Here is a 13,251-nt window from a genome sequence, read left to right as displayed (position 1 = left end):
CACCCTCTAGGTTAGAACTTTGAAACTTTCCGACGTTTCTGACTTCCGATTTACTATGGAAGCAGGAAAATCACCACTTTAGGCTTACCAACAAATATGTATTTAGTGCCAGCCTCCCTGCTACGCACATGGAAGACCTGACTTAAATCTCCTTACGTCCCTGTGAGGTAGAACACAGGCTAGAAGTGGTGGCAGGGATGTGACCCTAGGCGCCTGGCTCTAGGGCAGGCCCTCTAACTTGCGGTGTCCCCAGTGCCGGGACTGCACGGAGACTGGGCCACGCGGCCTCTCCAGCAGCTTAAGGGAAGTCCAGTCCCCTCTGGCCTGAATCCCGAGGACCTAAGTTGGAGGTTAAGGGGGATTCTTGAGGGATAAGCCTCAGTAAGAGAGAGGGTGCCACACTGAGCTCTCCAAGGTCGTGGCACCGGAAGCGAGGACCGAGTTATGTATGTGAGCCTTAGGCACGTCTACCTTTGTGTGTCCCTTCCAACATTAAAAAAAGAAAAAAAAAAAGTTGGAGTTACATTTTATGAGTGCATTGGTATAAGGCGAATATAACCTAGGCTGGATTATAGTCACCTCGTTCTTCTGATTTGAAAACCAGCCCTGTGCCTACTAGTGCCTAACGGATAAGGCCTTCTGGTTACCCAGAGCCTCTGGGGGGGGGGGGGTGAAGCAGGAGCGAGTGTTCGGGCCCCCTAACCGGCCTCTTGTCTCCGCAGGTCCCGCAGCGGATGGCGGCGGCCCAGGGCGCCCCCGAAGACGGCGGCGGCGGCGGCGGCGGCGCCCAGGGCGTGTGGGGCGCCTGGGGGCCCTGGTCCGCCTGCTCGCGCAGCTGCAGCGGCGGCGTGATGGAGCAGACGCGGCCCTGCCTGCCCGGCTCGTCCCGCGCGCGCGGGGCCCTGCGGCCCGGGGCGCCCCCGCGCGCCTTCGCGGGCCACGTGGTGTCGGCCGTGCGCACGTCGGTGCCGCTGCACCGCAGCCGCGACCGCGGGGAGCCGCGCGCCCCCGCCGGCCCCGACGCCAGCCGCCAGGGCCCGGGGCCGAGGGGCAGCCGGCACCCACAGGCGCGGGGCCGCGACCCCACGGCGGAAAGAAGGTACGCGCGCGCCCGCCCCTGCCCCCGTTCCCGCCCCTCCCGCAGCCCCCACCCCTGCCCCTACCCCGACGTGCCGCGCGCTGCCCCGCGCCACCCATAGCATCGCGCGGTCAACGCGTCGCTTCTGCCGGCTGGGGAGGAATTCTTGGCTCCGCGTATTTCCTTTCATCTTTTGATTTATTTTGCAGCCTTCTAGAGCGTAGAGGCCACTCCCGCCCCACTCTGTGCTTCAGAATCATCTTCAAAGGGAAGCTAATTCTGAGCAGGCCCTTAGGCATCAACCTTAGGGAGGCCCTGTGGAGGGGTGAGGCAAGGCGGGCAAGGCGGGGGAGGGGAGACCTCTGGTCCGGTGCAGGGGGGGAGAGGGAGATCCCTGGCCGCAGGCTGTGTGGGTGTGAGCAGAGGACACAAGACGAGGGGACTTCCAACCCGGGAGTCGATGAGGAAATTTCAAGCCCTTGGACAAAGTGAATGTCGGGTGTCATACGTGCTCCCAGACTGCTGACTTCAGGGTTGTGTGCACTTTTTCTGGAAAGTTTCTGCACAGAATTTCGAGTGAGCACCCTGCTTTGAGGATATCTCCGATGGAGGACCGAGACTTTTTTTTTAGAGTCTTAATAAAATATGAATTCTAGAAGTTGCATGGCAGCATCGAAATAGTTGTATAGCTCCAAAACGCCTCTCATGGTTCTTCATGCCCAGCATGAATATGCCAAATTAGGCGGTGCCCTTGGGCAAGGTAGGAATATAGCAGCTGAGAAGAACTTGTCAGTGAATTAATCCACTGATACTTACAGATTACCCCGTGGTCATTCGAAAGTATTTGTTCAGTGCTTCTAGAATCTGATAGATTCTTGGGAGTTTTTAAATACACAACAACAAACAAGCAAACATTTACAGGAGGAACAGGAAGTCATCAAGCCAAATTAGTGTCCATCTGGGGAAAGGCATGAGCTATCAGGGGGCGCTGCCCAGCCCCTCTTGTCACTGGGGGCTCAGACATCAGCACTGATGACCACCCTTGCCCACTGCGGCTAGATGCTTCTTGAGCGTCCTTCTCAGCCACATGTAGTAGCCTGTCACTGTTACTGCCATGCAACCTGGAGGTGTGGAGGAGACGCAGCCCATCCGCCCTCTCCAGCCGCATGCTCTTGACATGGTCGGTAGGAGTTCAGAGAGGACCATTTCACAGGGAAGGTGCTTTAGCCGAATTCTGAAGGATAAACCACATTTGGCTAGATGGAAGGAAGAAGGGACGATCTGTGAGTTCTGAGGGCTGGCACGGCCTGTCAGTAGGAGAGGAAAGAGAGGTCAGCTGGGAGGATGCTTCCTCCCTTTTATCGACCACAACCCCGTCATAAGCGTAGCTCTCTATTCCCTTAACCTGAAATGCTGGTGGCCAACGCCCTTTAGAATTCAGAACTTCTCAGATTTTCGAAAGGTAATTCAGGGCATATTTCGCAGATTAATAGCGTTCCTTCTGCGGTAGGGGGAGGCATCCCATGATCAACTGCATTATTATTTCTGCACGAAACATTTGAAAGTTCATGTTAAGGAGGATAAAAAAGATCGTAATAGTCCTACGTCCATTAAGGTCAGGTGTGCCGCCCGGTGAACTTTGACACCAACCCAGTTCTAAAACATAAAGAGAAAAGGAAAGACCAAAACTCCTGGTTTGAGAAGTGGAGACGTATAATAGCTAGAGTTCATTGAATGCCTGTTCTATACCGGGCACTGTTCTTGTCACTTTACACGGACAACTCTGTGAAATAGTGCTAATCCCATCCTCGTGTCCGAGGTGAGGAAAAGGAGGCCCAGAGAAGCAGAGTAACTTGTCCAAAGCAACGCAGCCAGTCTATAAAGACTTGGGATTCAAACCCAGGCAGTGGGGGCTCTAAGGACCTGATTAAAGAGCCTTTATACATGAAGAATCTGAGGCTCTAAGAGGTTAAAGGACTACCCAGGGCCCCAGAGCCGTGGAAGAGCTAAGATGTGAAGGTGCTGCTGGGTCCCGGATTCCTGGAGTACTCAGGGACTCCTCTTACAGCCTCTGTGGTTGGGAGCCCAGAAGAGCTGCCCAGGGAACAGGCTCCAGTTGGCCGCAGGCCCGCACTGCAGGCATTCTGGCCCATGCGTTTTGGCAGCAGGAAATTTTTTTCTCCCGACTTATTGACAAGGGGCCAGTTACTGTTTACTATGAAGTTCCTACGAGTTTTTATCATGCTTTTGTAATTTGACAGTTTCAGATGAAACAATCCAAATATTAGCCTGGGAGGCCTGCGCCACCGACAAACCTCACGCTCTTCCCGGCTGACGGAAATCACATTTGCTTATGTTTATCAGTCATTAGGAGCTTGCATGGTACATGTGACCCCAGAAGAAATGTCCGCGTGTTCTCTGGATGGCTGTCTTGCCAGACTCTCTGTTTCAGGTTTGAGGTTTGAGGCAAAGGCTCTTAGGGCTTAGATGTTTCAGAAACTGTTAGGTTGTTATGCTAGGCAACTGAAAACTTAATTGGAGCCAGATAACAAACAAAACAGAACTATTCAACCATCCAACAAATATTTAAGTATTTACCATGTTGTGAGGCCCTGGGACAGACACAAAGGTGATTAAAAGCCAGGTTGGGGCTGAAGGCTCATACTGACAGGCTAGAGCAGCTGTTTGCAAACTTACTTTTTTTTTTTTTTTTTTTTTCCTTTCAGCATAAGAATCCTGTCTGCAAAATCAGTGTTAGGCTGAGGCTCAGTTTGTCACACAGGGCATCCCAATGGGCCAGTGACTTTCAACCTTGGCTGACCATGAGAATCTTGCAACCACCTTTCCGAAATCTCAACACCCTGATCACATCCCAAACCGACATCTGAATCTCTAGGGGTTGTGAACACACATCGATATAATTGCTGTCCGGCCGAGGGTGGGAACCATTGGTTTGGAAGTACCTCTGTGAGACCTTAGAGTTCTATGGAAAAGAATTTGGGAATTGACTATCGTCTAGCAGAATTTTGCAGGTGGGTGAGCACGTATCAGAACCAAATGCAGTGGGTGGGGAAGCTTGTTCAAAGGGGAGCTGCCCAGTCCTCACGATCTCCCCTCCCTAATGGCAATTCTGTTTTGTAGGTTTGGGGTATGACCCTAAGTAGCTTCAGATTAGGAGATTCTGATGTACCCCAGACTTTGAGAACCACTAATCTAGAAGATTAGAAAAGACATGGATGTAAATGTCTTCCATACAAGGTACTGTGATAAAATAATAATAGTAAAGATGCTAGCTATCATTCTGGGCCATGGCTTATGTGCAGGCACCATATCGAATGCATTATGACATTTATAGTTTATACAACCCTATGAGGCAGATGGGTATATTCACATTTTACAGATGAGGAAACTGAGGCTCGGAGGAATGGAGTGATTTGCTCAAAATCACCTGCTTCAGAAGCAACAGAACCAGAATTCTAAGTGGGTCTGTTGGAGTCTGGCACTCAAGTTCTTTTCACAGAAATAGGTATTTGTGAAATAGGTGGGTTTTTTCTCCATTCATATATGTTTTTATATTTTATTATTTTGTTAATGTTTCAAGGTTTCGTTTCAATTCTAGTTTGTTAGCATGTAGTGTAATATTGGTTTCAGGAGTAGAATGTAGTGATTTATCAATTACATGTAACACCCAGTTTATTCTCTATGGTTAAGAGTCTCTTATGGTTTGCCTCCCTCTTTTTTTTCTTTCTCCTATGTTCATCTGTTTTGTTTCTCTCTCTCTTTTTTTTTTTTTTTTTTTTTTGAGAGAGAGAGAACGAGAGTGTGTGAGTGATCACATGAGCTGGGGAGGGGCGGAGGGAGAGAGAGAGAAAACCTCTGCACCCTGTGCAGAGCCTGTCTTGGGGCTTGATATCACAACCATGAGATCATGACCTGAGCTGAAATCAAGAGTCAAATGCTTAACTGACTGAGCCACCCAGGCGCCTCATCTCTTTTGTTTGTTAAATTCCACATATGAATGAAATCATATGATACATGTCTTTCTCAGACTGACTTATTTTACTTAGCATAATATACTTTATTTCCATCCACATCATTGCAAATGGTCAGATTTCATGCTTTTTGATGGCTGAGTAGTATTCCACTGTGTATATATGCCACATGTTCTTTATCCATTCATCAGTCGGTGGACATTTGGACTCTTTCCGTAGTTTGGTTCTTGTTGATAGTGCTGCTATAAACATTGGGGTGCATGTGCCCCTTTGAATCAGTATTTTTGTATCATTTGGGTAAACACCTAGTGGTGTCATTCCTGGGTCGTAGGACAGTTCTATTTTTAACTTTTTGGGGAACCTCTATACTGTTGTCTAGAGTGGCTGCACCAGTTTAAATTCTCACCAACAGTGTAAGAGAGTTCCCTTTCTCCACTTCCTTACCAACATCTGTTGTTTCCTGTGTTGTTCATTTTAGCCTTTTGACAGGTGTGAGTTGATATCTCATTGTAGGTTTGATTTATATTTCCCTGATGATGAGTGATGTTGAGCATCTTTTTATGTGCCTGTTGGCCAGCTGGATGTCTTCTTTGGAAAAGTGTCTATGCATGTCTTCTGTTCATTTCTTAACTGGATTATTTATTTTTTGGGTGTCGAGTTTAATGAGTTCTTTATAGATGCTGGATACTAACCCTTTATCAGACGTGTCATTTGCAGGTATCTTTTCCCATTCCATAGGCTGACTATGTTTAGTTTTGTTGATTGTTTCCTTTGTTGTGCATAATCTTTTAATCTTGATGAGGTCCTGATAGTTCGTTTTTTGCTTTTGTTTCCATTGCCTCCAGAGATGTGCCTAGTAAGAAGTTGCAACAGCTGAGGTCAAAAAGGTTGCTGTCTATGTTTTCCTCTAGGATTTTGATGGTTTCAGGTCTCACATTGAGGCCTTTCCTCCATTTTGAATTTATTTTTGTGTATGGTGTAAGAGAGTGGTCCGTTCCCATTCTTCTGCATGTTGCTTATCCAGTTTTCCCAACACCATTTGTTGAAGAGACTGTCTTTTTTCCACTGGATATTCTTTCCTGCTTTGTCAAAGATTGGTTGACCATATAGTTATAGTTCAATTTCTGGGTTTTCTATTCTGTTTTATTGATTTTTGTGTCTGCTTTTGTGCCAGTACCATACTGTCTTGATGACTACAGCTTTGTAATATAACTTGAAGTGTGGAATTGTGATGCCTCCAGCTTTGCTTTTCTTTTTCAAGATTGCTTTGGCTATTCAGGGTCTTTTGTGGTTCCATACAAATTTTAGGACTGTTTGTTCTAGCTCTGTTAAAAATGCTGGTGGTATTCTGATAGGGATTGCATAGAATGTGTAGATTGTTTTGGGTAATGTAGGCATTTTAACAATATTTGTTCTTCTTACCCAGGAGCATGGAATCTTTTTCCATTTTTTTTGTGTCTTCTTCAATTTCTGTCATAAGCTTTCTATAGTTTTCAGTGTATAGATTTTTCACCTCTCTGGGTAGGTTTATTCCTAGATATCTTACAGTTTTTGGTGCCTTTGTAAATGAGACCAATTACTTGATTTCTCTTACTGCTGCTTCATTATTGGTGTATAGAAATGTAACAGATTTTGTATCCTGTGACTTTGCTGAATTCATGTATCAGCTCTAGCAATTTTTTGCTGGAGTCTTGTGGGTTTTCTACATTGAGTATCATGTCCTCTGCAAATACTGAAAGTTTGACTTCTTCCTCACCAATTCGGATGCCTTTTCTTTCTTTTTGTTGTTTTATTGCTGAGGCTAGGGCTCCCAGTACTATGTTAAATAACAGTGGTGAGAGTGGACGACATCCCTGTCTTGTATCTCACCACGGAGGAAAAGCTCTCCATTTTTCCCCATTGAGGATGCTATTAGCTGTGGATTTTTCATATATGGCCTTTATTATGTTGGGATATGTTCTCTCTGACCCTACTTTGTTGAGGAGGGCTTTTGTCATGAATAGATGCTGTGCTTTGTTAAATGCTTTTTCTGCATCTATTGAGAGGATCATATGGTTCTTATCCTTTCTTTTATTAATGCGGCATACCATATTGATTGATCTGCGATTATGGAACCACCCTTGCAGCCCAGGAATAAATGTTACTTGACCTTGGTGAATAATTCGTTCAATGCACTGTTGGATTCAATTTGCTTGTATCTTGGTGAGAATTTTTGGATCCACGTTCCTCAGGGATATTGGCCTGTAATTCTCCTTTTTAGTGGAATATTTGTCTGGTTTTGGAATCGAGGTAGTGCTGGCCTTACAGAATGAATCTGGAGGTTTTCCTTCTGCGAATTGGGTATTTTGAAATCGAAGCTGCTCCCTCTCACGGCAGGTGTGGTCAGAGAAGCTGCCTACAGGTTGGATGGTTTCATGTCTTGAAAAGTGGATGGGATATGGGAGTCATGGCTTAAAATGAAGTCTCAACTTTGCAGGGTTCAACTCTCCTCTTGCAATCAGGGGGATCTTCTCTGCAGCTAGTCCTAGGCACCAAGGGGAGTTCAAAACATTAGAAACCACAGCCCTGTCCTTGGGTGCCCGACACCGTGTGGTGGTGGATGGGGGGCAAACCCACAAGACACTACACATGCTGGAAAGCCGTAGAGATAGGACTAGAGTTCAGAAGATGGGACGCCCTTCCGGGATGGAGCAGTCAGGGCGGACCACACAGAACAGGTAGGGTTTGAACCCAAGCTTGAAAAACAAATAAAAGGTACTTACCTGAAATATATTTGGGAACCTCTTGAGTCTACTTGCTTGCATATCGCACCTTTGTCTCATTACAGCATACACATACATACTGCAAATCACGCTCTAAAAAGCCTTGGAAACCACGGCAGTATTTATTGGAGGTTTCCTGAGGATCTGAGCTTAGGAAAGTTACTTAACTTTTCTGAGGCCCCAGGGCTTCATCTTTCAAACGAGAGGCTAATAATCCATAGCACAGGGGATTGTGGAGTGGTTAAATGAAATAATAGGGTCATATTTCCTGGCCTATAGTAGGTGCTCAAGAAAATGTAGTGCTACCTCCCTTTAGGGCTTTAAAGGCTGAGTGTTCATGTGTGAGAGTTCCAGGTAGAAGTTTGGTTCTGCAGGAAGGCTCTGATGGTGAACTGGGGCCACACAGGAAAACAGGGAGCCAGGCACTGAGGTCTAGTCCAGGAGGGCAGGCCTCTGGGCAGTGCAGCCTGGGTGCAGCCGGGATCCCAGGACCTGGGCACACCTCCTTCTGCCCTGTCTTGGTGCGACCTGTGGAAAAGCCCTCCACAAAGGGTGGCCTTCTCCTGGGATTCAGTCCGAGCACCGGCACCTTGTGGAGGAGGGGAATTGAGGCTGCAGGTCTTGGCCAACAGGTTCCATGATGGTACTCACCACGTCTCCCCTCTCTCCATGCCCAAGTCTGTGTCCTGGTGATAGCTAAAGGGGGAGGGGTGGGGAGAGGAGGGTGCTAAGTGAGCCCGGCCATCAGTGCCACAGTGCTGCCGCTCGCCTGCGAAATTGAAGGCGCTCCTCAGTAGAAGCCGCCCCCCCTTGATTTCTGGAAATGGGCACCCACAGGCTGGAGGGAACTGGAAGGAGCCCTGTTACTGTAGGATTTTCCCTTTTATAGCACATAAACCAACTGGCTTTCTTCTCATTCCCGACATGTCTGGTGATGATGAAACCCAGAGAGAGTCCCGCTGCCAGAGTTCAAGTGCATAACCTAGTAGAAACCTGTGGTGAATGTCTATTGGCCCGTTTAACTCAGCTTCCACAAAGACAGGATATGAGAATAGACCCCACTCCTCTTTGACGTCGAGTAACTTTCACTGCTCTGGTGGCCAAAGAGCCTGCTAACAAGGAGGCCTTCCTTCCCGGTGGTCTTCCACATGCTCGCCTACATTAGCCAGTTTTCCTGATCATTGAGCGTGTGGACCAGCTGGAATCTGGGTAATGGGATGTTTGATGGCTTTAATTCAGAGATTTTTCAAGATAGGGAGCGCTCCTCCCCTCCCCCACTATGTGTTGCCAAGTTGAGAACTTCCAGCTCCTGGAGACAGTTGTGAGAGCCTGGGACGTTGGAAGTCACAACCTTGAAAATCATGGCCGCTGTTTCCATTGGGCGTGTGGCACTCGGTGTGTCATAGCCCTCAGGTGTCAGAAAGGTTGGGGAGGGTGGGCTTCCCAGAAGTTCTTTGGGGAAGTGGAGCTAGTTTCCCGTCAGCAGGTAGCCTGGCTGGACCGAGAGGCCTTTGCCCGGACTGCGCAGACCCACATCTCAGGAGCAGCTTGTGGCCAGTACTCAGTTGCTGCTTTTTGTTTTTGTCTCGTTGTTTCAAATGTTGGTCTTCAGTCTCAGTAGATATCTGACTACAGTCTGCTCACCAGTCCTTCAGGTGGGGGTGGGGGGGGTGGTGGGAGCTAGCACATCCGGAGAGGCTGCAGACTGCCTGATAGTGAAGACGTCAGCTCTGGAGTTGTCAGGTCTGGTCTCTGTGCCCAACCCTGCCCCTTCCTAGATGTGTATCCTGCCACATTGCTTAGCTTTGCCCCCAAGGGGATGATCGCACCCCTGCTCCACTGGGCTGCCGCGAATTGGACGATTCATACAAAGTGCTTAGCATAGTGTGGGGTCACCTGCCAGCAGGCAGGTGACGTGGCAGAGTCACTTCCACATGCCAGGCACGCTGGCAGACATTTTCCATCACACCTTCGTCACAGGCTCGTGTGGTAGAGCGGTATCGTTCCCGGTTAGCGATGACAGACTCGAGTGTCAGAGAGAACATGCGTAGATCAAGGTCACACAGAAGGAAAGCGAGAGAGTCAGGGTTTAAACCCATCTGTGCTGCGTCCTGCTCCTGTCACACTCGGACTGTTAGAAAGCCTGCTTCAAAATTAAAGGGAACACTCATTGTTTAAGCTAACGTTTACAAACGAATGTCTCTCTGAGATGAGGGACATTTGTCTCCAATATTCGCTTCAAAGATTTTAGCATAGTATGGGTGCCTGGGTGGCTCAGTCGGTTGAGCGTCCGACGTCGACTCAGGTGGTGATCTCACGGTTCGTGAGTTCAAGCCCCGCGTCAGGCTCTGTGCTGACAGCTCGGAGCCTGGAGCCTGCTTCGGATTCTGTGTCTCCCGCTCTCTCTGCCCCTCCCCTGCTCATGCTCTGTCTCTGTCTCTTTCAAAAATAAATAAACGTTAAAAAAACAGTCTACAAAGTTTTTAGCGTAGTAAATACATATATACACACACACATACACATGTATATACATACACACGCGCACACACACACACACACACACATGTATACGTGTATGCACACACACACTGTAAGTGTCTCCACCGTGAGCTCCAAAGTCTATGTGGGAAGCCCAGGGGAAACACCAACTGGGGACAGTCAGCAGCTGGCTAGGCAAAACCTTAACATAAAGTTATCTGCTTTTGTTTATTTATTTATTTATTTATTTATTTATTTATTATTTTTTTATTTATTTAATGTTTTGTTTATTTTTGAGAGCACAAGCGGGAGCAGGGGAGGGACAGAGAGAGAGAGGGGGACAGAAGATCTGAAGCCGGCCCTGTGCTGATAGCAGCGAGCCTGACGCAGGGCTCGAACTCATGACTTGTGAGATCATGACCTGAGCCGAAGTCAGACGCTGAGCCACCCGGGGGGCCCCAAGGTATTTGCTTTTAAAGGCTGCCTCTGGAAATCGCCGGGCTTCATTAGTAGAGATGACCTAGCAATTACCTTTTCGTGTTTTGCTTTCATTTTAATTGCATCAACGTTCTTTGTGTGTCGGCTGTGAAGCAGGCAGTGTGCTAGACACAAAAAGGACCGACAGGTGAAGGAGGCGTGGTCTTTGAGGACTCCGTGTTTACTGAGGAAGTAGCCCCCGGCTGACCACCATGATGGAGCTGCACCTGTCGGGGAGCAGAGGGTATGGGAGCACAGGGGGGTAGCTCATTCTTGGGGAATCAAGGGAACTTCGTGGGAAAGGTACTTCCTTAAAGGAGGGGTCTTCATTTCTCGGGTGGGAAAGAGCTAGAGAGTACTTTATGGATGGGCTGTGGCAGGGGTTTGGTGACACAAGAAGAATGAGAAAGTCTCCTTGTTCTCCAGGGGCTCATGCTGGTGGGGGAGGGGAGAAAGACAAGCAAACAGCCATTTTTTGCTCAGGGCTCTCTTAAGGGGGATGCCCAGGGCATGGAGAGAAAGGAAAGGGAAAGAGAGAGAAGGGCGGGAGGGAGGGAGCCAGGGAAGGCTTCACAGAGGAAGTGATGACTGAGCTGAACTAGGAAGAAGGATTTTAGCAGAGCTCAAGAGCGAGAAGGGCGTTCCTCCAAAAAGCAAACTGTAGGGGCGGAGACCTGGAGGCTTGCGTGAGCTTGTCAGGTTCTGGAAGTCGTCAACAGTCTGATGGGGCTGGAGCACAGGCTGTGGATGAGGGAATGTCCACGGGCTCCTTTCCAGGGAGGGACTATCAATCAAGTAGTCCTAAAGGGATTGCACTAGAATTTCTTTGAGAAAGACAGTTCCTGTTCGTACAGATGACCAACCCTTTTCCATTTAAAAGCGTGACGATACTTCCCGTGTATAGTCACTCTGAATCTCTCCTTAATGCCTTTGTCATTTTCAAATGGCTATGCCACCCCCTATCTCATGTACATAAATCCCTAGAAGCCAGGGTTACTGGTCGGGAGCTAAGGCTTGCTTCTCTAGTTTTGCGATAGTTGCATTCGCTTCCTATTGATGCGGTAACACTTAACCATAAAATCAGTGGTTTAAAACAGCACAGATTTATTCTCCAACAGAGTAAATCTTCGGAAGCTAAAAGTCTAATATCAAGGTATCAACAGGGCTGGGTTCCCTCTGGGGGCTTCAAGGGAGGATTTGTTTCCTTCCCTTTCTGGCTTCTGGAGTCTTCCTGCCTTCCTCGGCCGGTGGGCCTTTCTGGCCATCACTGCACCCTTCACCAGCTTCTGTAACTGGCATCCTCCTCTCCTGCTTGGAAAGACCCTTGTGATTACACCGCACACACTCAGGTAATCCAGGATTATCTCCTCATTGTGACATCCTTAATCACATCTGCAAAGTATCTTTGCCACATGAGGTAACATTCACAGGTTCTGGCAGCTGGGACGTGGGCATCTTGGGGGTGGTGGGAGCATTATCCAGCCTACCGTAACGCACTTGCCTTTTGGGCATCTCAAAAATGCCCTAGCGACAGGACAGTTTCCATGCTAGCAGGACTGCTGGCCACTGCACCACATTGTGTCTGGTAATTTCCATGGGAGATTTAGCTATCCTATTTCCCAGAAGAAAAAGGAGAGGAAAAACGAGGTTTTCCCCAACCCTCCCTTAAGTGTTCTTCTTTGGACATTCAGTATTAATCAAGGACAGTGACAGCAATAAAGTTGAAGGTAATAGTTGCCCGAGGCAGCTGGTGTTGAATAAAGAGCTCTGTTTTCCAAATCCAGAGTCCAGGGTCCAGTTCCCAATTCTTATGAATGCTTTCATCTTCGGGCCAGTCACCTCCTCAGCCTTACTTTGCGTGTCTGTGCCGTAAAGGGGCCCTATTCCATCCGTTACGGTCTCTCGTTCAATATTGGCACATTACGGAGGTTCATCTAGGGTGATGGAAAGAGAAGAAGGCGGCTGGAAGACACAGTCCTCAACCATGTTCCCAAACACGCTCAGGAATGTGATGGTTTTTCTTCTCTCTAGATTCACCAACATCGTTACCCTCCTAGCAGGAGTTTTTCGTAAAAGTGCCATCCACATGTCTGACCTCCTCTTGGTGGTCTCCCCCTGGGGGTCGGCCCTTTTCTGTTGAAAGCATTCACATTTCTTACCTCAGAGGGAGAAAGCCCCAGGCTGGGAGTCATTATATCCCACTTCCTGTCTGCTCCATCATCTGCTAACTGGATGACCTTCCGGAATCACTTAATCTAATCTATTAAATGTGGATAATTGTATGTCCCTTGTCTACCACCTAGGCCCATTGAGAGGGCCAAAGAGGTAACAGCTGTACAAGTACTTTGAAAAACGTAAGCTGTGTTCTAAAACAACATGGCTTGTTTTATTGTCATTGTCATTTTATTGTCGGGCATCTATTACCTAAAGTTTTATTATCGTCACTGTCCTTGATTAATACCGA

The 13,251-nt window shown here is 48.0% G+C and overlaps 1 protein-coding gene across 1 annotated transcript in view; it reads left to right on the top strand.

Annotated features, from left to right (window-relative positions):
• THSD4 (thrombospondin type 1 domain containing 4) overlaps positions 1–13,251 on the top strand; it is a 564,456-nt gene that overhangs the window by 84,930 nt on the left and 466,275 nt on the right. Inside the window, exon 4 of the mRNA XM_032593610.1 lies at positions 723–1,099. Coding sequence (XP_032449501.1) covers positions 723–1,099 — 377 coding nt within the window. The remainder of the gene's footprint in view (positions 1–722; positions 1,100–13,251) is intronic.

The sequence above is a fragment of the Lynx canadensis genome, chromosome B3 (assembly GCF_007474595.2).
Source record: "Lynx canadensis isolate LIC74 chromosome B3, mLynCan4.pri.v2, whole genome shotgun sequence".
NCBI classification, from domain to species: Eukaryota; Metazoa; Chordata; class Mammalia; order Carnivora; family Felidae; genus Lynx; species Lynx canadensis.
The sequence above is the reverse complement of the archived record's forward strand: the minus strand, read 5'-3'. Positions and strand labels throughout refer to the sequence as shown.